At 46.0% G+C, this 27,441-nt stretch overlaps 1 protein-coding gene across 4 annotated transcripts in view; it reads right to left on the reverse strand.

Annotated features, from left to right (window-relative positions):
- The window catches only part of PARN (poly(A)-specific ribonuclease), a 690,538-nt gene that overhangs the window by 562,284 nt on the left and 100,813 nt on the right, over nucleotides 1-27,441 (reverse strand). For all 4 annotated transcript variants that reach the window (XM_069210428.1, XM_069210424.1, XM_069210427.1 and 1 more), the window contains exons 7-9: nucleotides 15,989-16,151; nucleotides 7,827-7,892; nucleotides 680-718 (exon numbers count right to left, since the gene is read on the reverse strand). In XM_069210428.1, coding sequence (XP_069066529.1) covers nucleotides 680-718; nucleotides 7,827-7,892; nucleotides 15,989-16,151 — 268 coding nt within the window. The remainder of the gene's footprint in view (nucleotides 1-679; nucleotides 719-7,826; nucleotides 7,893-15,988; nucleotides 16,152-27,441) is intronic.

Raw genomic sequence — 27,441 nt, forward strand, 5'->3', positions numbered from 1 at the left:
CCTCTAAATGCAAGATAGCAGCAGTGAATCTACAGAGCAGACTGTCACATCAGTGGCATATGCAGTAATCTTTACTTCAACCTCATTTAAGTCTATTGGAACTATAGGGTAGAAATGACTGACGTGGAGTAAATAAGCTTCTAAGCACATGGCGAACAACAGAGTTAAAGGACAGCCATGCAAGTCCATCTATTAATTATAAAGGATTCAAAAATTTGCCTAGTTAGCAGTATTTTTGAAACAGGATGTTAATAAAGAGACAGGATTAGCTTAAGAAATCTTTTGCCCATACCAATATGCTTCAAGTCTCTACCGAGAAAGGTCCACGAAACTATCAAAATCCAGGAGGATTATAGTGGTCAGATTGTGTTGGATACTGGCTGCTTCAAACAAAGAAATATTACTGTTATGTAGAGCAGCATCATGCCAAGGAATAAAGCCATGTTGTGGTAGGTTGGCAACTGTTACAATGCTAAATGCCAAGTCATTCTTAGAAACAGGTCACCAAATGACTCCAGCTAAAGGTTCAGACATTTGCACAGAAAGACACTTTATAAAATAAAAATGTCTTGAGATAATTCAAGGGGGTGGGGTCTGTGGCCACAGCATGTGCTCTTTCAAACGAGTCTTAAAATGCATAATTTTACATCACATGTTAAACACAAAATGTTGTACTTACTTCCAGTTCATTGTCTGGTAGATAAGCTTCCTTTGGTAGCTTTAAAAGAAGAAAAGAAAACACTGAGGAACGTAGATTGCTTGGTACACAAATGCAAATACAGAATATTATACATTGAGGAATGCATTACAAGAGGCAAACTGTAAATGAAAAGGTTGATGGATACTTGTAACTGCAAGCCATTTACTACATCAATGGTTGCTAATTTCAAGAATTGGAGTACACAAGTATATTGAGAATAGACTGATCCTTAGATGTTTAAGGAGAAAAACACTACCCAAGTTAAAAGAGAAAGTCTTGAAAGATTCTTTTGATCTCATGAACTTTTCATTTCTTTTATGAAATCTATTGTTGGGCCAAACTATTCCTTAATGTAGCATGATTTCCAGCTATAGAAATGTTAAATGTTTACAAGTGGTTAAAGATAAACATTTGTTGATCATCTTTTCGCTAGTGCTTTTTTTTTTTTTTTTAAGCCTTGACCAGTCTCTGCCCAGTAAATGAACCTCACATGTTTCAGAGATCATCCTTTAAGCAACTCATTTAAGGGCTAATAATACTCTACAGTTGTTAACTAGTGTAGGTAGGTTTACAACACATTCAAGTTCAGTTTACATTAGCCCATTTAACACACAAAAAAGCTAACTTTCCTCTTCGGTACAACAGAAGAAAAGACGATTTTAACTACCCAGTCTTAGCTAAATGAAGGGAAAAAACAAATGATCAAAAATATGTCTCTCAAAATTGGTTCATTTATGGCTTGGCAACGCAGCTGTCCCCAGACACTTATGTGAGTATCACCAAGAGAGTAGCTGTGGCTCCACCCATGCTGGGAGCCGGGAGTACCTGTTCTTATTGGGCTTAAGTTGTGTATTTCCATTAAAAAAAAAAAAAAAATTGCCTTTTGCACATCTATGATCATTTTATTATCTGGGTGCCTGTGCTTGAACTTTTAGGGGCAAACCTATACTGATGAAATTATATTATAGAGTACTAGATAAAAACATAATTTATGGTGTTTCTCTCAGGCAGCAGAATAGAAGGGTGGGGGGCAGGCAATGCACAGGGATTTTTATGCCCGGCTTGACAGTGCATTATAAGCCAGACGTATTGGCATTGCCAATGTTTGTTTAATTTAATGGACTTAATAAGACTAATTTTGGTTTAGCAACATTTTACATTTACTTTCCACTGTTCCCAGCATTTGGGAGGGAGGCGCAGTCCGATTTCAAGCTCCTAAGTATGACTACTTAGGCTACAACTGCAGTTTATGTGATTTGAATGACAACTATAAAGCTTAGATATCTTGCTCCAGTTGATACCTCCCAAGGATTCCTTTGACAGTGAGAATCAACTCTATACTATTTTTGGCACTGTGTAATAATAAACATTACCAGATCTTTGCACAAAATGATTCTAAGGGTCTGGTTCTAAGTCTTGGATCTCTCATAAGGGTAAGGCTAAAGTGCAATTTGCAGGATTACCAGGTATAGTAGCAAAAGGTAACCAGTAGCTTTAAGTTAGTCAAACGCTTTGTAAAAAAGTACCCTCTTTTTGGCATGGTTACCCCCACTTTTTGCCTGTTGTCACTATGTATTGACTGTGTTCATTGTGATCCTGCTTTTCCAGACCCCAGTGACTGTGCTCTCCCCCTCTAAATATGGTTGCTGGGACTTCACACACCCCACATTTGGCATACTGGTGCCCCCCACATAAGCTCCTAGTATATAGCACCCAGGGAATTGGGGCCTCAGGCATTGCGCATGGGCTGCAGCATCTATTATGCCACCCATGGGAGCCCATGTAAAATTTGTTAGCAGGCCTGCCATTGCAGCCTGCGAGAAAAGGTGCATGCACCCTTTCACTTCAGGTCACTACACCAGGTCACTATAAGTCACCCGTGTGGTAGGCCCTCCTAGCCCAGAGGGCAGGTACCTGTGTGTGAGGGCACCCCTGCATGAGCAGAGGTGCCCCCACAAACTCCAGCTCTATTTTCCTGGACTTCGTGAGTGCGGACATGCCATTTTATCCATGTACTGGACATAGATCACTACGTATGTCCAGCTACATAATGATAACTCCGAACCTGGGCATGTTTGGTATCACACGTCCGAATCATACCCCAATACTGTTGCCAGTATTGGTTGTATGATTACATGCACTCTGGGGGCACCTTAGAGGACCCCAAGCATTGCTCTTACCAGCTTTCTGGGGTTTTCCGGGCATCCCATGCAGCTGCCATCCCTCAGATGGGTTTCTGCCCTCCTACTGCTTTACCAGCTCAAGCCCAGGAAGGCAGAACAAAGGATTTTCTTTTGCAGAGGGAGGTAACACCCTCTCCCTTTGGAAATTGGGGTTACCTGGCTTGGGAGGGGGAGCCTCCCCAAGCCACTGGTATGCTTTGAAGGACACATTTGGTGCCCTCCTTGCATAAACCAGCCTGTACCGGTTCAGGGACCTCCAGTCCCTGGTCTGGCACGAAACTGGACAATAGAAAGGGAAGTAACCACTCCCCTGTCCATCACCCCAGGGGTGGTGCCCAAAGCTCTTTCAGGTGGCTACTTGATTCTGCCATCTTGAATCTGTAAGCATAGTGGCGAGGTCAGGTAGGTGATGTCACAGCCAAGAGGGAGATCCTAAATAGCCCTGGAAGGGGGACAGCACTTGACCAATCCCCCTTTCAGGGCTAATTAGGTTCTCCCTCTTAGGTGGGTCCTCAGATTAGAAGTGCAAGACCCCAGCAGGACTCCTCTGGCCCGTTTACTTTGACTTCTGGCCACTGGAAGCGCAACTGGACTCCACAGGAACCTACACTTTGTAGCTACAGCGACTACTGTGCTCTGCAACACTTCCTCAGGCTCCTTCCAGCCACTGCAACATTTCCCCAGCTGTTTATCCTATGAAGGAGGCAAGTCTTCAGTCTGCACCAAGAAGCATGAGGGAATCTCCCTTGGAGTGAAGGAGTCACTCCCCTGCATCCGCAGGCACCAACTGTAATGACGACCGGCTGTGTGGATCTCCTCTCCTCCAGAGCTGCGTGGATCTTGCATCATGGGTGGTGGTGGTGGTGTGCAGTGGTTCCCTTGGCTTTCTCTGCCAGCTGCCCAACTTTGGAGACAGTACGCCCGCACCCTTTGTCCTGCAGCTACCAAGGCTTGTTGACTTCTCCAACTGATCTTCAGGCTCCTTCTAACCCCAGCCCCCAGCACTATTCCCTGTGACGCACAGACCTCTGCATGCTTCTCCCGTAACGTGGACTCCTTTCTAGTTGTGCTGCATGGGCCTCACTTCGACTCCTGGGATTGCTGCCTGTGGGTCGCTTGTTGGGGCTGCCTCCTCTTCCTGTGACTCTCCTCACTGCTGAGGGTCACTCTGGACTCCCCTCTGTCGGTTGAGTCCCCCCTGGACTCTGCTGGTACCCAGCAGCTTGTCTTTGCCAAGGCTTGTTGGTGGTTTTTTCACACCTCTGACTGCAATCCTTCTTCCAGCGTGGGACATCGAATGCATCACCCCAGGACCTCTTAAGCTTCTCCAGGACTGCACTGCTAACTGACTTTGTCCACCTTTGACCTGCTCCTGCATCCACAGATGGGTGTGCGGTGGCTCCTGCGACCACCAGACACTCCAAAGTGAACTGGACTTGGTCCCCTTCTTTACCAGGACTTCCTCTTCCAAGATCCACCTTTGGTTTCTTGCAGTCTTGCAATAACTTTCTCTGAAGTCCTTTTGGTGGGTTTGGGAAAACCAGATACTTATCTCTTTGTCGATGGGGGGCACTCTGGTACGTACTTTGTGGGTTTCCTAGTTCCTCCAGCTCCCCTCTACCGATTCCACTTCCTTGGGTGGGGGCCAGACTTTCGCATTCCACTTTTAGTATATGGTTTGGTCCCCTCCTAGGCATTCAGTATTGTATATTGCTTTGACTGTTTTCTATTGCATTCTATGCTAATTCCTGACTGCTACTTACCTCCAGTTAGGGTTTTGCCTATATATTATTTTAGTATTTGCGTCACTAAAATAAAGTACCTTTATTTTTTGTAACACTCTGTGGTCCTTTCATGTGTGTAAGTGTTGTGTGTCTATAGTGGTATTGCATAAGCGTTGCATGTCTCCTAGATACGTATTGGCTCTTCATCCACAACTACCGCTAGAGAGCCTGGCTTCCTAGACACTGACTACACCTCTCTAGTAGGGGATACCTGGACCTAGTGTAAGGTGATACCATAGGTACTTACCACATACCAGGCCAGCTTCCTACACTTCATCTGCTACTGGGATAATTGGTACAGTACTTGTTTTGAAAAGTCAATGTAAAGATTATACAGGCCCTGTAAATTGATTTGAACTCTTGGCACTAGCCCGGCTCCACCCATCCTACTCTTCCTGCTGCTCTACCTCTCTAACCCTGTGCACAGTGGCTTTGTCACTAGTCTCATTCTATTAAAAGACTAGCTAAGGCTGAAGGGCTGAATTAATAAACACCAACTGGAAGTCAGAAATCTGCTCCAGGTGGTTATTCCCACATTCAGAGGAGATTTCAGATGTCACAAAGAATCTCAGAAGTTTTTAGGAAAGATATGACATGACAGATTTTCAATGTGCAAAAATTACGTATACGGTCTTCCCACCTGGTGGAAAAAAAGCATAAAGAAATGCTGCCCAAATGATCACCAGCAAACAATTTCTTTCCTCCAGAAGGGCAATGAGAATGCCGAGAGTCTGCTTCCAACAAGACAAGTAAATACTAGGTTCCTTGCTTTGCCACATAAGAAAAGTTCTCAGTTCCTGCCTGTCACTAAAGCAGTATTGTCTCGGCTTTTAGAGTCCAGAAGATGCTGCAAAAGGCTGTGAACGCCCTTAGACATATGAGGTTTTTGGTACTGACTTTTTATGGCCATTTCCTTTTTTTTTTTTTTTTTTTTTTTTTTAATCACCCCATCTGACCACCATATTATCACTCCTGCATTTACAAAGGGAAATAAGTCACTGCAATGCAAGAGCCTCCATATTTGCAAGAGCAAAATTGTGCGCAAGCATAACCTGTGATTAAAATAGCGCAATTTACTACTGCATATTGGAGTCTTTTTGCACACGCAGGCTCGCAAAATAGACCCACTATCTGGTGGCTCACAGGGCTGATGTGTGGGAAACCCTGCAAGCAGTGACAAAAAATGTGTTGAGAAATAAGCCAGAAAATACACTAGATTTGTTGTTTGTCCTTGGCATCCATTTTTCGTTAGGTTACGTTTGAAAAGTAAAAGCACAACAGGTGGTGTATTTTGGGAACTGAAAGTTGAATTCACTTCTCAGCACTAGTCCAATGTGTACTTCTCCTCGTGCCGTTCTTTCCTTCTTCCCATTTCTTCTTCCCTGGCACTAGTCTGCCAGAATTCTTATTACATGACGGCAGCTCTACATGCCGGTTAAAGTTTTTTGTATGACGGCATATTCAAGTACGAGGGATGCATAGGTAAGCAAGCATGTTTCTCGAATGCAGAGGCAATAAGCAGTGTTGCCAAACACTGCGATAGTCATCAGCTCACACTAGCTAGGCTCTATTTTAATAGTTCACAAATCCAGTAGATTTCAAACACACTTCTTCTGTGACAAAGTTATCCCATTTAATATAATATCAAATTGAACAGATATTGAAGAGCAGTGACTCTGCATGTCTGGTATGAGACACATCGGTCAGTCAAAGAACCCAAAATGGCCATTTTGAAAAACAAATCATAGTCTGACACTAAAGTTATACTTATTCCTAGATAAATTCAGAGAGATTTCCCACAGCTCGTCAGAGTCTTCCGGATAAGCATGTGAGAATGTGGCTGTAGTAATACATTTGCTTCTCTCATCTTTCTTTAAATTGAGTAACTACACTTATATGGCAGACTTTACCAATATAAATGCTGGTTATGTGAAAGCCTGTGTTTTAAGAGCACCAGAATTATGGTACAGCATAAGCTTTCTCGTTCTTTTCTCACTTGCCCTGAGATTATGAATTTTATTTTATGGTCCCTAGCCACATTTAAACCTTTTTTCAAATTCTTGAGCATCAATTACTCCTATTTTTCTAATTGTTTCCTTGACAGGCAGATCTAAAATGGACATGGATGTGAATTCTGAACTGGGACTGCCATTTTCTTGTCCTACTGAGCACTTTTTAGGGTCGAGCCTGCGTAGCATGCACTTGCGTATGCGTATCACTTGCTAGACGCTGTAGTAGATAAAAAAGGGCTCGGTGCTCCGTCCATGTAACGTCAGTGTCTTTTATTGGTTCGTGGGCTTGCCTTTTAAAATCTGCTTGCTTTCATTAGTGGAAGGCATGAATACGTCATGCCGTTTCCGGTGCCTCGAGTGCAGCGACCAAGTACTGAAAACATACGAGGCACGCTGTTTGCCGTCCAGTTTGTGGACTACGTTTTCTCTTTTTTCACAGCACGATCTTGCTAGTTTAGCAGCGCGATCACGCTAGTTTTTTTCTACATTTAATGAGGCAAGAAAAGTCCAGTTGGGAGTTTACAACTGCTAATAGCTCTAACCCGGAGAAATGCGAGAACCGTAGCATTGCAAATGCTTGTTTGCTTCGAGTACCTACAATGGTGATCTACTCCCAATGTGGCTCCTAAGAGCTTGCGCAGTTGGTCTTATAAAGGCCTGATTCATGTCAAACTCTAGCCACAGATTAGAAATTTAGACAAACTGAAAACGTGGATTGTACAGTGAACTACTACATGTCTGACACACTGGTAATGTATAGTTGTACGACGACAGCCACTAGGAGGGACAACCTTTAGAATTACATTTCACAACATGATCATATTGGCAGATCATATAACTAAATATATTGAATAAATTGCTATGTCTAGTCAGGTTTTTCTTTGCTTTATATTCTACAGTTCTTCCATTATATTTAGTTGTCTATTCACTTAATGTTTATTTTTGAGATACTCATTCAGAGGTCTGAAAATGTAGTGATTGACGTTAATTACTCTAGCAAGAGATTGGTTAAATGATGAAGCATTTAAATTCTAACATAGTAAATGTTTCATTACATTGTGGAACAATAATGCCAACATCCAAATATCTGCAAAACAGGTTGCAGAAAAACAGCAATGCTGGTCTGTTTAGAATGTGGTAAACATACCCTGTGCATGGTTCCAAATCCAGCGTCTTTTTCTCTTCACCTCTTAACAAATCTTCTACCTTCTCACTGAAGATGGAACGAATATTCAAGTTAGTCACATGAATTATGTTCACACTTAACAAGAGACATGAATTGCTAAGCATGAGTCAGTGTGCGTCAATTTACATAAAACTGGATCAGGAATCTTGGATGTACGCTCAAGCAGCAATAACCAGCACAAACAAAATACTAGAAAACGCCTTCCTAAACTACCTACAGAACTGAGTGTCTACGGAAGCTTTCCTTACTGAACTAGGCAATTACCAGTATTGGCACTGGTACGGCAGACCAGGCAAAACAGACCTACACAATTTGTGAAAATATTGTTGTAGGGCTCACGACATGGGGATCAGACTGCTGGTTTCAGGCGGCAGCACCACTGCGTGTAAGGAGACTGAGGCCCTCATTTGGACTTTGGCTGTCAATTTCCCTGACCACCAAAGCCCAACCCGCCAGACGACCACCAGTGCTGGCAGTCAGCAGCCCACCATATCACGAGTATTGGATGCTTTCCGCCGTCACTGAGGCGGAAAGCAGCCAGCAGTCGTGCTGGGGGTCAGCGTTGCAGAGACAGGTCCCTCGCCGGCACCACCACACTAAAACGACTCATCCCGCCATATTACAAGCCGTTATACAGCTTGGCAAAGTCCTGCTGGCGGTGGCGAGGGAAGACCGTCAGGACCCAGCCCCTCCCGGACGTCCCCCTCGACTGAGGAGGTAAAGTGGGCATCTGAAGGGAGGGGGGGAGGGGGGAGGGGGGAAAGGAGGCGAAAGGGTCTGTGTGGTTGGATGCATGTGTGCATGTTTGCGGAGGGGGTGCTGAATGTGCATGAATGGGGGTGTCTGTTGATGAATGTGGGCGGGTGTGTGAGTGCATGCATGCGTATGCTGAATGGGTGTATATGTGTATGCATGCATGCATGCATGAAGGGGAGTTGGGGGTATATGTGTGGAAGGTTGGGGGTGTGTGTGCACGTGTGCAGGCGTGTGTATGTGTGAATGAAGATTCCTGTCGCCGGGTGCGTGATCGCCTGGGTTTTTTGTGGCAGGGTCACCGTCACAGAAAGCCTGGAGGTTTGCAGGCTCGTAATCCGGATGGCAGGCTGGGGCCTGCCGCCAGATTGGAGGTGCTACCTGCCTGCTGCGGCAGTGCGACTGCACCAGAGGGCCAGGCGGAGTTGTGGAGGCTTTGCACCTGCCAAGCCTCACAACACGTAATGTGGCAGTCCTTACAGAGAGAAATCCTAGCCTGCTATTAGCCGGGTCATTCCTATAGACCAAACTGCTACAGTGCGGTATGGGCTAGCTTGGGAGTGCACCATGAGCTTTTCTACTTCATTAGGAATACAACAGGGATGTGCCCTGCCATTTCTACTCTTTGGTCGGTTCCTGAATTATGTGGGAGTAGATAGCAAGTTGTAACTTAAGCAAAATTTCAGTACGAGTATCTTGTTTTCAAAGGACACCATTGTGCTTGCTCTAACAGAACTATCCTTGAATAAACTAACTGGTAGCTTTACATAACACTGCTAAAAAGCAGTCTTACATTTTCTATTTTAATTCCAGGTTTTTACACTTGTTTTGGCAATGCTGAAAATAATAAAGATTAAACAGTTCACGTAAGGTTTTACTGCATTTTATCAAAATTAAAACAAGAACAGTGGTAACTCCCCAAATATATCCTCCTCGAAATCGCAGCCCTCCACCCAACCCCATTACTCCCTCAACTCTACTCTACATATCTAATCCATTTTGCTGGGTTAAGGCAAATAAAGTAAAGGTTTAATATTAAAACAGTCAGCCCTTAATTTCATTGTAGATTAAAGTGAATTTGCTGGTCACACAGCATGAGTGCAGTTGGAATTCTTCGCGAATTTCAAGTGCTGTTAGTCTTTGCAGGCGCTCTAATACTCTAAAGTTTCTGGTGAAGTACTGGTGGGGCATCCCCCACTTTCTCATAAACTCATGTTCCTTCTACGGGACAGTTTTTGAAATTCTTTATTTGCTCAGATCCAGACTCTATCCAACCAGGCAATCTTACAGGAATCCCACTGTGCCACATAGCTAGGACACATTGTTTGGCTGCCAGTAACAAATGAGATAATTATGCTTTTTCGGCCAGATCTTGGATAGATTTCTACAGAGGGTGCCCCAGAAAGGTGAGCATTGTGCTAATTAAGATCCTATAACTTCAAGCATTTGGAGAACGTACTGACAAAAGGCCAGAATTTAGACCATGACCACAGTACATGGGTACACAAGCCCATTTCTCCGACAAGCTGGCAACTATGGGCCCCTTGGGCACAACCAATGGCCTTCAATCTAACAAGGTTATAGACCCATGTGTAAAATATTTTCAAGAGGCTTTCTTTACCGCCAAATGGCTAGCCCTGGTGCCCTCCAATGATTATGTGGTCCCACTTATCTATTATAATGGCAATCTCTCCCCCCATGCATCTTGGGCAGAGAGTCTTTCCCTAGTGGGAATCGTTCAGTAGTCTATATAGCCAAGAAACTACTGACTTCCCAGTCATGATATGAGGCATTTCCCACAAGGGGTAAGGGTCCTTGTAGCTGCTTTATGTGTAGTTATAAAACCCAATGCCTCACACGAAAGTATCTAAAGTGGTTACCATACCAAAGGCTGTATTCATCCTCAAAGCATGAATGGTTTAATTTATCGTCTCTCACGTCTTTTACTGCTTTTCACACTCTTTGCCACCAATGGTGGGAAGCCTTCCTAACTCGTTCCCTAGAAAAATCGGTTTCTCCAGTGCAGCATGAATGAGGGGGAAGGTGGATAAACCCTTTTTGTAGTTATATTCTATCCCATATTCTCAGGAACGAGGCAGTAATCTGTGAGAAATATAAGGCTGCTTTTCTGTGGGATTAACAAGTCCATGGGAACTCAGTTATCCAGTACTAATAGTATGAACAATCATGCACCAGATTTTATCTGTGCCCAGGTAAATAAAAAGCAGAGGTGGGTCACATAACAGTTCAGGAGATTGGGCATCCCTGTACAATGCCCAACATACAATATTGACAGCTATGTCAACTTTTTTTATTCTGTCACAGAAAGGACATGCACTTAAGCTGCAGCTAATCTATGTAATATTTTGAAACATATAGAGGGATAGCTTTGAAGAGAAAGTATTTTTCGGGAGAGGGTCTTTGTGAGGGATGCTAATCGCCCAAGTTAGAAGAGGGTCTCCATCTTCCAGCTACTGAGTTTAGTTTGCATGGACGCTTTATGGGTTACACAAGCTGACCTCCCTAATGCCCATGATGATTCTCCCCAAGTCATGTTTTAAGTATTGGGTTGTTATAGTGGACCACTACAGAAAACATTAGCTTATAGAGAGCTGGCATTCGTGCTAATGGACTGAAGGCATTAAGATCCACAGACTTAGACCAGTTTATCTTAAAGCCCAATAATTTCCTGAATTATTTGTGCTGTCATGAGCGATGGGAGCAACTCCATTGGATTGTTTAGGGAAACTAGAGGCATCCATGAACATTGCTTCAGATGTCTTAATGTTTAAATTGGCATACACCTTAGATTAACGGTTTGCATTTGATCCTCTGGGCCAGGGTTTTGAGATCAGTTGCAAAGAGTATATGGGAATAGGTCACAGTTCAGTATATTCTCCTCACTCAATGGGAAACCACCAGGATTTCTTCCCATTGCCTTGAGTTTTAAGCTCATCCCAAAATGTTTGTGTGTAAATAAGTGGGAATATTCATGCTTGGATTGTAAAATGTTGTGGCCATGCGTTACATCCCAAGGATGTTTGTGCGATTTGAGGAAAATTACAACAAATCAAGGAAAAAAAAAAAAGTATGGACACTCTGGTAGGGCCTTCCCAGTTGAAGGCAATGTGAAAGTGGTGGCCCCATTTTTAACAGATCCCTTTATCTTGCAAGAACGCTTTGGCAAATTTAAATGTTTGCCACTTCTGGAGCATAACAGCAGTCTAGGAAAATGTGAAATTTGGCCCAGCCTCAGTAGATTGGACATCCAGCCATTACAGCTTTCATAACTTTGTCTTCAAGGGTCAATCCTGGCTTGCATATGGCTTTGTCCAAACTGGGATGGCATGGTGAGCAAAAGAATGATGGATTTAACCCAGATCTGTGTCTGTGGGTGAGTGTTTGATAAGTTTCAGCACTCGTCCATCTTGTTGTGTTGCTTTGCTCAATGTGGTGCAGGAATGCTAATATTTCTGCAGCCCCTTAAAGCTTGCACCTACTGGGAATGCTCAGTTTGTCCGGTCTACTAGTGAAGGACCTTCCTCCGTTTTCTCAAAGATACCTTCTAGGATGCTTGAACATGCACTTTGATATTTTCCCCTTCCATGGCCTCAGGCACACCTCAAATGCATGGACTGCATAGGTGAGATCTGTTCTCAAAGTTCTCTTGTTTTGCGGCAGGATTATCATTTAATTGGTTAGTTTCATGAGGTGGGCTCTGTATTGTTCCAGGTCGAGGGTTCTCCCATCTTGGTTGCATTCAAGAATGTAGGCATTAACAGAAGTCTATTTCCTTCCATACTTCAAGGCCCCTGCGGAGGTCTGCCTAGACCCTGGGGAACTCAAACTTTATGTCTTGGAAACAGTGCATCATGAAGGATTTTGTTACTCCTTCATTAAGATGAGATTCCAGGTCTACCAACACCTTGGGGGTAGCTGGATCTCTTTGCTAGAGTTCTGCTGAAAAAAGTCTTTGATTGCCCTATCATGATTATGTTAGACACTGAAAGAACTTGAAATTGCAAAGGCTCAATCATGCCTGCAAGAATATGCAACACAGGTGCACAATGTTGCTACTCTCAGGTTTGCAGATTGTAAATGTTTTCAGTCTTAAGGGTTCTCAGACTGGCCTAGGCTCCTGGTAAACGTCACCTTCATTCCACACAGCAGCAGGTCAGCTAGCAGTTGCAGGAAGGCATCTGGTGCTTGTGTCCCTGGAGCTCAGAACAAGAGACCAGCCAGCTAGCTTTTGGTGCCCACTGGGGGTCCTGGATTTAAGTAGCAGCACAGCAGGCCTTCCAGCAGCAGAACAGTCCTACTGAGTTTTCCACTGGTGCAGAAGTGATCTGAGAGGTTCAAAGAGTTTCAATAATTATACCTGGTGTCAAGCTTTTAAAGTAGGAGGGCTTCCTATACTAACCTTACATCTGGTTCCTGACAGTTCTTCCCCTGACAGAAGAGGGGGGAAGGAGAGTAAGGAGAGGATCTAAGTTAAAAGGGAACAGCTCTGCCCCAACTACCTGGCAGCATGGCAGTCCTGCAAATAGCTTGTCCACCTTTGTCTCACTGTCTGGGAGGAATACATAAAGGCCAACTGCCAAGCTTCACAGACAGCAGGTACCAAATGGTTAGGATTAGAAAATGTCAGCTTTCTAAAAATGGCATTCTCAGAATTGTGACTTAAAATCAGACTTGACCATTAAAGATGGTTTTAAATTACAATTTACTTGAGTGTAAATATAATTTTCCTATCTGCTCCCAAACTTAAGGTATCACTTAGTAAGGGTAATAATGTTACCCAATAATATCCTATGGTCCAGCTAGCCCTTCGAATAGGGATAAACAACTTTAGAAGTTTTGCACTACCAGGACATATAAAATTTAAATCCATATGTTCTACATTTTTAATACAATGCACCCTGCTCTGAGCCCTTATGGTCTACTTTAGGGGTGCCTTATGTATATTAAAAAGGACGGTTTAGTCCTGACAGTTTAATTTGACATGTGAAACTGGCAGTTTAAAGCTGCCCTACAGGCTGCAGTGGCAAGCCTTAGACATGTTTTCAAACGGTACTTTAGAGGATTGCGCAATGAGTGCTGCAGGCCCACTGGTAGCGCTTCATTTACAGGCCCTGGGTAAATGCAGTACCATTTACTATGGGCTTACTGGTAAAATAAAAGGTGCCAATTAGACGTAGGCCAAATGTACATGTTGTAGGATAAGAGCCCAAGCACTTTAACACTGATTAGCAGTGGGAAACTGCACAGAGTCCTAAAGCCAACAAAAACAAATTCAGCAACACAGGAGGGGTGAAGGAGAAAGGTTTCAGGGGGAAGGGGGGGGGGGAGGGCGGATGGGGGGCTACCACCCAAGGGTGCAAGCTGTAAGAGCATGCCCCAGTCTTCAAAAGCAGTGACTTGCTTCACACCTACCACAAGAGGATGTCTTCCACATACTAGTCCTATGTTTAAGAATATTTCTCAAGGAACAGACTCAATTTCTCTTAAATTCCCAGAGAAGAAAGGTTAAAATGGTTACAAAACAAATAACTATAAAATATACCAATTCTTGTATTTTCTCAGTTACAATCACTTTTATAGTTACAGAAAGTGACAGAGGAGTAAGTGTATGGTGCACTCTATGGTGCACTAAAAAGTACACAGTGCAGAGTGTCCAGTGGATCCCCGATTGGTTGACAAGGGCAAAAGTAGATAATACCACTCTCTTGTGGTAGTGTTGAGCAGTTAACGTATCAGATGCCAATGCAAAGCATTTCTTGTACTCATAGGCAATACATGAGAGACAATCAAAGAGTAAATCAGAGACCATGTCAGAAAAAGAACACTTCTTTTTATTTATGTTTTTAAACTGAGAACTTCGTAAAAAAGTACTGCTTTCGTTATTGCTTACAGGTAAGAAAAGAATTCAAACCAGTGTGCCTTTATGCACAATGCAATCCTATGGGAGGGAAAGTCAATAATGTATAAAGGTAAGTACATTCGTTTTCAGGGGTTCACCTTCTGGGTTTAGAGATGTATGGGCCCTATGTCCAAAGTACTACCAGCAGTTTGTCAGGAACCCCCTTGACTTCCACTGGAAGCAGGTTGCTGGTGAGGTAGTAGCTGGGCATGCTATGGCAAAAGGGGGGTGGGGGTTTGGGGGAGGGTAGACCTGGAAACAGTCTGCAAAGGGGGACCAGTGCGAGAGCTCGCAAACGGGGATTGGGGGTTGCAAGGGGCCTTAGAGCAAGGGGGCACAGCCAGTTATTCGTGATCTGGACCAGGTGGCTCAGATGCAGAGTGGATAGGGCAAATGGGCTCTGGGTGCAAAGATGCTCCTCACGGTTAGGGGCAGTGGGAATCCAGAATGGACTCTTACTACTGGTGCAAGGCGCCCAGTACACTGGGAATTTGCGCTGCATGGTTCCAGCTGGTCCTTTTGTCACACTCCGCGGGAGCACAGGTACCTCTTCCAGGTAGTCTGTGGCGTCAGATGGAGCCGGGGAGCTGCAAGGGGGTGGAGTGGACTCTGCTTTTCAGTGCCTGAAGACTGCAGGGAAGTAGCTCCTATACTCCAAGCCATCGATTAGGTTTTCAGGGCCCACATCTAAGGTGAACTCTGTGCATAGGTATTAATAAATCCCTTGCTGGAATCAGTGAGGGTTTATTAATAAGAGATATTTGATACCAAACATCACTATGTTCAGAGAAGCCATTATGTAACTGGGGAACTCATTGACCAGTGTCTAGCACAGGTACTTAAAATGGCTTCCCTGTTCACTTAAGTCTAAGAATCAACCAAGACATAGCAGAGGCATATCTGCTCCTGCAGATATGTCCTCACGTGATATACTGCACCCTGCCTTAGGGCTGTAGTCTTGTGTAGGGGTGACGTACTAATATCCCATGCTGAGAGAGGATGTAGCACACAGGGAGGTGACAGGTCGTGTTTCGCTTTTGTCTGCACCAAGACACGCTTCCTGCAATGGCAGCACTGTGTGCATTTGATGAGGTCCCTGATCTGCAGCTCTGTGCTGCAGCCCTCAAGGACCTTCACTAGTAACCAAGACCCTAGGTACCAGGTGTACCATTTGCTAGGGACTTACAGAAAGTTTGTGCAAATTGGGGGAAACAATTTTACTGTTTAGGGAAAAAGACCAGGCACTAGGGGCCTGGTTAGCAGGAACCCAGTGCACTTCCAGTCAAACTCAGATCAGATACCAGGCAAAAAGTGGAGGCGAACCATGCCAAAAAGGGTGCATTCCTACAGTAAGCACAAACATTATGAAGTCAATTAACATTATCTCAGACTATAGACTACATATGAAACTGCAGAAGGAAGTGAAGTGTCAATGGCAATTTTCACTTACATCACTGTCCCAATAAACTGTTTCTGGTCCTCTGGTACATTCACTGGTGTCTTTTGGGAGTTGGGAGAAATGTAGGACATGGTGCTTGCACCATTTGATTGTAAGCGCACCTCATACTGCTCTCGCAACTGTCTTTCTTCTTCCTGATTTAAATATGGGATTCCTAAAATGAAAAACGAACATTTTAAAACAAATGTCAGACTTTTGTGAAATTCACAACTGTAGGAGTATTAATTTACAACTGCATTTATGAGGTGCTTCATACCATAAGAAGGAGACAAAGTGCTTTCAGTGGACAAGCAGCAACCTAATGCATACATTTTGACCTATGAGTGGGAGCTCAGTGGAATAAATAACTACTTTGATTCTCTACCCCACTCAGATAAAGTGCCATAGCAGGCAGCCACAATGTGCAGGACATCTCAGACTTTTTGTAAAACAGGAAATGAGTGGGCATATGAACAGTGACCAAAACTGGAAAATAGCAGAAAACAAATCTACTTGTTCAGTGCTCACGCACTTTCCAAGCCAATAGGTCTATCTTTGACAAGCCAACATGTGTAAACACAGTCATTGATAAATGTCTCTAAGAAAATATGAAATAAGGGAAGAAAGCAAACCGTGGGTGTTCCAGTTTTTATCTATTAACCTATAGTCAAGAATACACTTCACTGCAGAGCAATTCTTCTTACAATATTTTAAATAGATAACCAGGACAGAGTCTTCTCTGATAATTTCAAAAGTACTTGATCAGCCTAGCCAATGTGTTTCGGCCTGTCAAATTCATAAGGAATATAAAAATATATATGTATAATGTCACATAATCCTCCCCGTGCTTGGTATTTCTTAAGCTCATTTGGTCATTAAGGAAACATGATCCATAGATGATTAAGCACCCAGAATTGAAGCAATACTATTGCATGTGTAAGGCTATAGGCACAGTTGCCCGTTTCTGTGTTCTGAATCATTCACAAATGCCATTTACATATGACGTTTGCACAAAATGCTATCCATTACATTAAAGACAGCTTTGTTAGCTTTCACAATGAGGGGAAAATAGCAAAAAAGTATTACTTTTCTTAACAGAATGCATCCAAGTGATACAGAATTTAATTGGACTATGTCTGAAATGACCTATTCAGATCTAAAATAGTCCCTCAGGCTTCCTGCAGATGGAATGACACCAAGAGCAAAAGCATGCGGTGAGGATAATACTTCACTCCAGCGTCCCCTCTACAGCTCCACCACTCGACAACTTCAACCCAAGCTGCTTTGGCCCTACATAGCCGCATCCCGCTCCTTGTATGAGCATTAGTGACATTGGACACCTGTGCCTAGGGGGCCCCAGCACCATCATTTTCACCAATTACTACTTTATTGCACTTTGATCCTACTACCTTCAAAGCTAAATCTTTCTGTATCGTATTAAATTTAAAAGTGTTTAGATAAATGAGCTTTATTTTTCTACATACCCGTGTGAAGTCTTTTTCTGTGGTGCGCCTCGTGTAATTGTCTGTGTAGCACAAGTACTCTACACATTGCCTCGTAAGTTAGGCCTACCTGCTCTGTGCCAATCTAACAGAGGGTGAGCACAGGCTAATTTATGACATGTCACTGATTTGCCTTGACTAGAGCTGTGGTCCCTACTCATACCCCTGCCAACTAGAGACCCGGTTTCTAACAAACCTCAATTGGTAAGATGCCAGTCCCCGGATGCGAATCCAACGGCTGACAGTCGAGGCAGGGTTTGATTACCCTAACATGCAGTGAAAGCTGCCCCGAGTCCCTATTTCACACACAGGCTGCAAGTGCGGCAAAGCCGCACGGAGCACCACTGGAATCCATCTGAAGCAGATGGCGAAAATAAATAAAATCAATCTAACAATGAAACCATTAAACATGATGGGTCTTGATGTCACATCGGCAACAAAAGACTTCTTTGAGAAAAACAAACTGTAAAGTACACACAAGATGGCAGAAGTATGCATAGCATGTGTATCTGCAGCCAGCACATGCTACAAATGAAGTTCCTTACCTTCTGACGCATTATCTGGTAGAGACTATCTACCCTAGAATTTCCCCAGACGTCCGACTGGATCTGGGTGATTTTTCGTGAGCAGTACCCCTGCGCTCCAGTAGGTGGCATGTATAGGCTCTGTGTGCATCATCAGCTGCGCAGGAAGTCACGTTCGCAGCACCTCTATAGGCACCACAGAGCACTGACGTCAGTTTCTTTTCACAGCTTTCCACGCCAGAAGCGCAGAGCCATGAGGAACACTGACCACTGGTGTGGAAGACTAGGGTCCTGAAAGGGAATAGACATGTCCATAGAAATCTGTTTGCAGGGCAGGGAGGATGGGTGGGTGGGTCAGTAAGGAATCTGCAGCTAGATCTAGTCTCTACTAGCTAAGACATTACCAATGGTAACTTGTTCATCTCATCTGATAGAGACTTCTAGCTGCAGATTCCCAGAGGTGGGTCTGCAAACCAATTTCAAACAAGAAAGGCCTGCAGGGCCAAACAGACAAAGTGCCCACCCCTAGAGACCAGACTGTCCAGGCAGTAGTGCTTTGTGAACATGTGCAAAGAAGCCCACGTTGCAGCTTGGCAGATGTCCAGGACCAGAACTCCACATGCTAACCAATGGTCGCAGCTTTAGCTCTGGTGGAATGAGCTTGCAAACCTTCTGAAGGTTGCTTTTTGGCCAGTGACTAGTAGATCTTAATGCAGAGTACGACCTACGAGGAGGTGGTCTGCTTCTGCACAGCCCGACCCCATCTTTTCTCCAACATACCCCACGAAGAGTTGTTCATCCACCCGGAACTCTTTTGTTCGATCAAGGTCAGAACAACGCTCTTTTGGGGTTCAGACAATGGAGTCACTGCTCCCATTTAGTGGCAGAGTGATGGATTAGCCTATGTGAAACTGAGTGACCCCTTTGAGCAGAAAAGAGAATTTTGTGCGAAGCACCAGTTTGTCAGGATAGACTGAGGTGCAGAGGCATGGACGACAAAGCATGAAGCTCACCAACTCTTTGGGCAGATCACTACGAGGAATGAGGTATTGAGTGTAAGGAGCCTGAGAGGACAATTATGGAGAGGCTCGAAAGGTACGCACCTCAAGAATTTTAGCACAAGATTAAGGTCCCAGTGCAGCACGATAAATGGGAAACGGTACAGATGTACAAGACCCTTAGGAAACCTTTTATAATAGGGGACTCGAAGAAGAATGGCTAGTCAGGAAACCTAAAAAAAAAAAAAAAAAAAAAAAAAAAAAAAAGGAGAGCAGAAAGACAGCCTTTGAGTGCCCAGTGCACTCCATGCCAGAATTTTCCCTCTCACCCCCCCCCCAACCACCATCAGCAGGCTTATACAGTGTTAGTGGAGGGTTGCTTGGCCACTAAGATGACATCAGACTTCAGGAGGAAGGTCAAAAAGCTGTCAACTGCCCTTGCCCAATCACCATGCAAGAATGCAGAGCGCGGACAGGTTCTCATGCTGAATCCTACCCATTCTGCTACTGTGACAGAAGATCTTGCAATGGTCTGGTCAGTGGCTCGGGACACCAGTCTCTCCATGCCCAGTCTGGAAGCCACAAGAATGACTTGGGCCCAGTTGTTCTTGATCTTCTTGAGAACTTTAGGTAGAAGTGGTACGGGCTGAAAGGTGTACAGAAGGCCCGAGCTCCACTCGAGACGAAAACAGTGAGCGAGAGCCATCTTGAAAACTCCAGTGCGCAAGACTGCTGACAGCACGTTCCTAGTGATGGTGAACAAATCTAACCAAGCCTCCCCTCAGTGCGGAAAAAAACCTGCACCACTTCCAGATGTAGATGCCATTCATGATCCGCTTGGCATCTTCTGTGGAGTTTGTCCACTCTGGCATTCAGAGAACCTGCCAGGTGTTGATCCACAAGGAATATGCCCTAATGTTCCAGCTATGTCAGGAGACAGAGCTTCTTGACAAAGGTTCCATCACTGAACACCTGCACCATCATCCCTTTGACAGAGGATAGTAAGGCTTTCAAAGCCAGCCTGACCACTAGGACCTCTGGCAAGTTGATGTGGAGTCTAGATTACACCGGAGACCAGAGTCTCCCGATTTCCACCTCTCCCAGATGGCCGTCCCATGCCAGGAGTGACTCATCTTACTACTGTGAGATTTGGTTAGGGAAGGGAGAGGGATCTGCTGCTGGCCCAATCCCAGTACATTAGTCACCACTGCAGAACTTTTGCATCTCCCTCTTAGATATGGACCATGTCAGAGAGATTCCCCTGATGTTGTGCCAACTGGAACATCAGGTCCCACAGCCCACATATGCCATTACGCATGTGTTACCAGCATGATGCAGGATGTCATGAGCCTCAACAGCCTCCTAGTCAGTCTCACCAAAATCAAGGATAGAGACTGAAGCATCAGTATAACCTGAATATGCTGGACTTGCCATTTGGGAGGATAAGCCTAAGCTGCACTGTGTCCAGAACAGCTCAGATGAAAGGGAGCGTCAGAGAGGAAGTCAAGTGTGACTTTGGTACATTGGTGGTGAATCCCAGCAAATGCAGGAGGTCCGCTATAGTCTGGAGGTGGGAGACAACAGCCTGGAGCAAGCCTGCCTTCAACCGTCAGTCTTTGACATAGGGGAAGACTTAAACCCCTGACCTCCTCAGATGAGGTACAACCACTGCCATTCACCTTGTTGAACAAGGGGCACTGGTGAGGCTAAAGAGAAGCCCAAAAAACTCAAAGTGCTCCTGGCCCACCAAAAACTACAGGTAACACCTGAGAGCAGCAGGACGGGAATGTTTAAATATGCGTACTGCAAGTCCAATACTGCAATCCGGTCTCCTGGATCCAGGGCTGACAGAACCTGAGCTAACATGAGCATTTTTAACTTCTTAAGGAAGGAGCTGAGGCCATAGGTCTAGGATATGACTAAGGCCTCCTTCCTTTTTCAACACCAGAAACTAGTGGAAATAACCACGAGTGACTTCCGACATAGGCACCTTCTCTACAGCTCCCTTAGCCAAGAGCGGTGTGACTTCCTGGCAGACAGGGGAGAGATGATCCTCGGTCATCCCGAGGGAAGGCAGCAGCCCCTTCAGACTATTTGCAAAACCCACCTGTCTGAAGTTATGGAATGCCAGTGGGGCAGACTATGGCGAATCTTGCCACCAACTGGATGCCCATGATTATATGTGGGCAGATTAGGAGGGTTTGAAGGCCATGGCTGCCGGGGAGGTGGTGGATCGACTCAAACACTGGATGCCTGACCCACTAGGTCTGTCAGTACTGCACCTTCAGCCATGCAGTTGCTGTGGAGCATGAGTAGCATGGTGGCTGGGAGCCCCACCAGTAGCCGCGAAAGGCAGATTTTGGGCGACGTGAGGCAATAAAGAGACCCAAGGACCTGGCCGCAGCCAGACTGTCCTTGAAGTGCTCAGGCACCAAATCTGCATAGTCTAGGAGGAGACTGGAGCCATCAAATGGCATGTCCATCAGGGATGACTGAGCATCACCCAGAAAGCCAGTCATCCTCAACCAGCCGTGGCGGCTTAAGGCCACCGTCAATAAAACCACTCTGTCCAGTGAGTAGGTTGTGTCAAGTCCACAACGGATGGTGAACTTTGCTGCATCTCCCCTGTAGGAAGTTGGCTCTGTATGCACTATTTCAAAGTAAGGAATAGTATGCACAGAGTCCAAGGGTTCCCCTTAGAGGTAAGATAGTGGCAAAAAGAGATAATACGAATCCTCTATTTTGTGGTAGTGTGGTCGAGCAGTAGGCTTATCAAAGGAGTAGTGTTAAGCATTTGTTGTACAGACAGGCAATAAATGAGGAACACACACTCAAAGACAATTCCAGGCCAATAGTTTTTTATATAGAAAAATATATTGTCTTAGTTTATTTTAAGAACCACAGGTTCAAGATTTACATGTAATACTTCAAATGAAAGGTATTGCAGGTAGGTACCTTAGGAACTTTGAATTAGCAAAATAGCATATAGTTTTCACATAAATCATATATAGCTATTTTAAAACTAGACAGTGCCATTTTCAACAGTTCCTGGGGGGAGTAAGAGTGTTAGTTTTTGCAGGTAAGTAAACCATCTACGGGGTTCAAGTTTGGGTCCAAGGTAGCCCACCGTTGGGGGTTCAGAGCAACCCCAAAGTTACCACACCAGCAGTTCAGGGCCGGACACGTGCAGAGGTCAAAGTGGTGCTCAAAACGCATAGGCTTCAATGGAGAAGGGGGTGCCCCGGTTCCAGTCTGCCAGCAGGTAAGTACCCGCGTCTAGGTTCTGGGGAGCCCTTAAATACTAAATTTAAGGGCGTGTTTAGGTCTGGGGGGTTAGTAGCCAATGGCTACTAGCCCTGAGGGTGGGTACACCCTCTTTGTGCCTCCTCCATGAGGGGAGGGGGTCACATCCCTAATCCTATTGGGGAAATCCTCCATCTGCAAGATGGAGGATTTCTAAAAGTTAGTCACCTCAGGACACCTTAGGGGCTGTCCTGACTGGCCAGTGACGACTCCTTGTTTTTCTCATTATCTCCTCCGGCATTGCCACCAAAAGTGGGGCCGTGGCCGGAGGGGGCGGGCAACTCCACTAGCTGGAGTGCCCTGGGGTGCTGTAACAAAGGGGGTGAGCCTTTGAGGCTCACCGCCAGGTGTTACAGTTCCTGCAGGGGGAGGTGTGAAGCACCTCCACCCAGTACAGGTTTTGTTACTAGCCACAGAGTGACAAAGGCACTCTCCCCATGTGGCCAGCAACATGTAAGCCTACACGGATAGTCGGTTAAGGTTTCAGGGGGCACCTCTGAGTTGTATAGTACAATAAAATGTACACTGGCATTAGTGTGCATTTTATTGTGCTGAGAAGTTTGATACCAAACTTCACAGTTTACTGTGTAGCCTTTATGGTGCTGTGGAGTTCGTTCATGACAGACTCCCAGACCATATACTCTTATGGCTACCCTGCAGTTACAATGTCTAAGCTTTTGCATAGACACTGTAGGGGCATAGTGCTCCTGCACTGATGCCCTCACCTATGGTATAGTGCACCCTGCCTTAGGGCTGTAATGCCTGCTAGAGGGGCGACTTATCTATACCTGTAGGCAGTGTGAGGTTGGCATGGCACCCTGAGAGGAGTGCCATGTCAACTTAGTCTTTTTATCCCCACTAGCACACACAAGCTGACAGGCAGTGTGTCTGTGCTGAGTGGGGGTTCCCAGGGTGGCATAAGATATGCTGCAGCCCTTAGAGACCTTCACTGGCATCAGGGCCCTTGGTACCAGGGGTACCAGTTACAAGGGATTTACCTGGATGCCAGGGTGTGCCAATTGTGGAAACAAAAGTACAGGTTAGGGAAAGAACACTGGTGCTGGGGCCTGGTTAGCAGGTCTCAGCACACTTTCAAATCAAAACTTAGCATCCGCAAAGGCAAAAATTCAGGGGGTAACCATGCCAAGGAGGCATTTCCTTACATCCCCCATCGCCAACAGTTTGAGAAATGATGGACCAGGCCTCCACCAAGACCGTTGGCAGCAACTGAGCAACAGTGTCCCATAGAGCATGGGAATAGCAGCACAAAAGGCATGCAGTGTTCCTGGACTGTGTAGGAGGTTGCCTCTGTATATACTATTTCAGAGTAAGAAATAGTGTGCACAGAGTCCAAGGGTTCCCCTTAGAGGTAAAATAGTGGCAAAAGTAGATAATTCTAATGCTCTATTTTGTGGTAGTGTGGTCGAGCAGTAGGCTTATCAGAAGGTAGTGTTAAGCATTTGTTGTACACATACAGGCAATAAATGAGGAACACACTCAAAGACTTAACTCCAGGCCAATAGTTTTTGTATAGAAAAATACATTTTCCTAGTTTATTTTAAGAACCACAGGTTCAAGATTTACATTAAACACTTTAAATGTAAGGTACTTCACTTAGATACTTTAGAAACTTTGAATACAAACAATCTCATGTACAGTCTTTGTAAAAATGGCAATAAGCTATTTTCAAGTGGACACAGTGCACAAATCAACAGATCCTGAGGGAGGTAAGTAAAGGTTAGGAGGTAAGTAAGACACTTACAAGTCTCAGTCCTGGGGCATAGGCAGCCCACCGTTGGGGGTTCAAGGTATCCCGAAAGTTACCACACCAGCAGCTCAGAGCCGATCAGGTGCAGAGGTCAAAGAGGTGCCCAAAACACATAGGCGCCTATGGAGAACAGGGGTGCTCCTGTTCCAGTCTACCAGCAGGTAAGTACCTGCGTCTTCGGGGAGCAGACCAGGGGTTTTTGTAGAGCACTGTGGGGGGACACAAGTAGGCACACAAAACACACCCTCAGCGGCACAGGGGCGGCCGGGTGCAGTGTGCAAACAGGAGTCTTGTTTTGTATAGGTTTCAATGGAGGGACCCGGGGGTCACTCTAGCGGTGCAGGCAGGCACAGGTGGGCTTCTCGGGACAGCCACCACCTGGGCAAGGCAGAGGGTCGCCTGGGGGGTCACTCCTGCGTCGAAGTTCGGTTCCTTCAGGTCCTGGGGCGGCGGGTGTAGTGTTGGTTCCAGGCGTCAGGTCCCTTGTTACAGGCAGTCGCGGTCAGGGGGAGCCTCTGGATTCTCTCTCCAGGCGTCACTGTGGGGGCTCAGGGGGGTCGTCTCTGGTTACTCACGGGCTCGCAGTCGCCAGGGAGACCTCCCTGAGGTGTTGGTTTTCAGCAGGCTGAGCTGGGGGCATTGGGTGCAGAGTGTAGAGTCTCACGCTTCCGGCGGGAAAGGTTAAGTCCTTGGAAGTTGCTTTTTTGTTGCAAAATAGCTGGTTTTGAACAGGGCCGCTGTTCATAGGAGTTTCTTGGTCCTGTAGTCCAGGGCAGTCCTCTGAGGCTTCAGAGGTCGCCGGTCCCTGTCTGATGTGTCGCTGGAGCAGGTTTTCAAAGTTGGAGACAGGCCGGTGGGGCTGGGGCCAAAGCAGTTGTCGTCTTCCTCCTCCTCTGCAGGCTTGTAGGTCAGCAGTCCTTTCTTCAGGTTGCAGGAATCTGATTTCCTAGGATCTGGGGAGCTCCTAAATATTGAATTTAGGGGTGCGTTTAGGTCTGGGAGGGCAGTAGCAATTGGCTACTGTCCTTGAGGGTGGCTACACCCTCTTTGTGCCTCCTCCCTGTGGGGAGGGGGGCACATCCTTAATCCTATTGGGGGAATCCTCAAAACTCAAGATGGAGGATTTCTCAAGGCAGGGGTCACCTCAGCTCAGGACACCTTAGGGGCTTTCCTGACTGGTGGGTGACTCCTCCTTGTTTCTCTCATTATCTCCTCCAGCCTTGCCGCCAAAAGTGGGGTCAGTGGCCAGAGGGGTGGGCATCTCCACTAACTGGGATGCCCTGGGGCGCTGTAACAAAAGGGGGGAGCCTTTGAGGCTCACCGCCAGGTGTTAGTTCCTGCAGGGGGAGGTGAGAAGCACCTCCACCCAGAACAGGCTTTGTTCATGGCCACAGAGTGACAAAGGCACTTTCCCCATGTGGCCAGCAACATGTCTGGTGTGTGGCAGGCTGGCAGAAACCGGTCTGCCTACACTAGCAGTCTGGTAGGTAATCAGGGGGCATCTCTAAGATGCCCTCTGATGCCAGTGTGCAATTTATTGTAACATACACCCAGTGTGCATTTATTGTGCTGAGAAGTTTGATACCAAACTTCCCAGTTTTCAGTGTAGCCATTACGGAATTGTGGAGTTCGTGTTTGACAAACTCCCAGACCATATAGTCTTATGGCTACCCTGCACTTACAATGTCTAAGGTTTTGCTTAGACACTGTAGGGGCATAGTGCTCATGCACATATGCCCTTACCTGTGGTATAGTGCACCCTGCCTTAGGGCTGTAAGGCCTGCTATACTTACCTATACCACAGGCAGTGTGAGGTTGGCATGGCACTCTGAGGGGAGTGCCATGTCGACTTAGTCTTTCTCCCCACTAACACACACAAGCTGTGAGGCAGTGTGCATGTGCTGAGTGAGGGGACCTCAGGGTGGCATAAGACATGCTGCAGCCCTTAGAGACCTTCCCTGGCATCAGGGACCTTGGTACCAGGGGTACCAATTACAAGGGACTTTACCTGAGTGCCAGGGTGGTGTCACTTGTGGAGACAAAGGTACAGTTTAGGGAAAGAACACTGGTGCTGGGGCCTGGTTAGCAGGGTCCCAGCACACTTTCAAATCATAACTTGGCATCAGCAAAGGCAAAAATTCAGGGAGTAACCATGCCAAGGAGGCATTTCCTTACAGACTGCAATGCCAGGCTAGCAGAAGAAAGCATCTTCTTCCCCAGTGTCCAGCCACTTGGATTATCTAGCTGTAGGAGTTTTTGGGAATGTGCCAAGATTTACATGGACAGAGACCTGGACCACCAAGCTTTCTGGGGTGGGGTGTTGGGTGAGGAACTTTGGGCCTCCCAGTGGCGATGCAACACGAATACTAATCACAGGAGCTTCTGTACTGTGTTTGGACCAAGTCCCTAGTAGGATGTCAGTGAGGGCTTAGTTTAACAAGAGTAGCGCTTCTGAGAGCGAAATTCCCAGTTGCAGCACCTTTGTCAAGACATTAGTCTTGACTGCCACCAAAGGCAACTGAAGGTAAAGACCTCAGCTGCCCTCTGTACCACCACTGCAAAAGAGGCACCCTCCTCCGCAGTCACATTAGGGGGGAGACAGAATACCAGCATCTTGAAAAGTATGATGTCCACTGGCTTCACCCAGTTCATCAAACCTGTCCATGTTAGGATCTTCATAGGGATGGTATTCTTCAGGGGCTAGTGACCACCTCCAATTCTTCCCCCAAACCCCAGCCCATAAGTAAAGGGCTCGGGCTCCAGTCTGGAGGGAATGGCTCCACTCTGTGCTGGACACGGTCAATCAATGCCCCTGCGGTTCCTTATAGGAGTTGGGGATAAGAATGGATGCAGCACAACCAGTGGGGACCAGATGCACTGGAAGCACCAGGACCGGTGCTGCAAAAGGTTGAGATGGTATGACCGGTGCCAGTCCGGATCCAGACAAGTTCTTTGCGGCCCAACTGGATCCAGAAGGAGAGCCAGAAGTCAGCCCGTCCAAAAATGAGGCACACAGCCTCACAGAACTCCAAGGTGGGCCGGGGTTGCTCTGCCTCCTGGAAACTTGTGGAGCCATGAAAGCAGGCGAGGCATAGGCTCAGTGGTGGAGCCAGGCCTTGGATGCAGATGCTCACTCGTCTCGTCAGCTGACAGACAAGAACAAGTCACTGACCACTTCGGAGACTTATCAGTGGCCTGATGACTTGGAGTGAGACGACGACCTCAGACTCCGCAACAGCTTCGGGGACCTTTCTTTTGACTGGACCTTAAATGTTGCAGCGTGATGTCTTGCTGTCATGAGCTTGAGGGACAGCTCCCTCAAGGCCGCTCGATTTATGGCACGGCAATCTGAACACAACTTTAGGTCACT

Source organism: Pleurodeles waltl, chromosome 10, assembly GCF_031143425.1.
Source record: "Pleurodeles waltl isolate 20211129_DDA chromosome 10, aPleWal1.hap1.20221129, whole genome shotgun sequence".
Lineage (NCBI taxonomy): Eukaryota > Metazoa > Chordata > Amphibia > Caudata > Salamandridae > Pleurodeles > Pleurodeles waltl.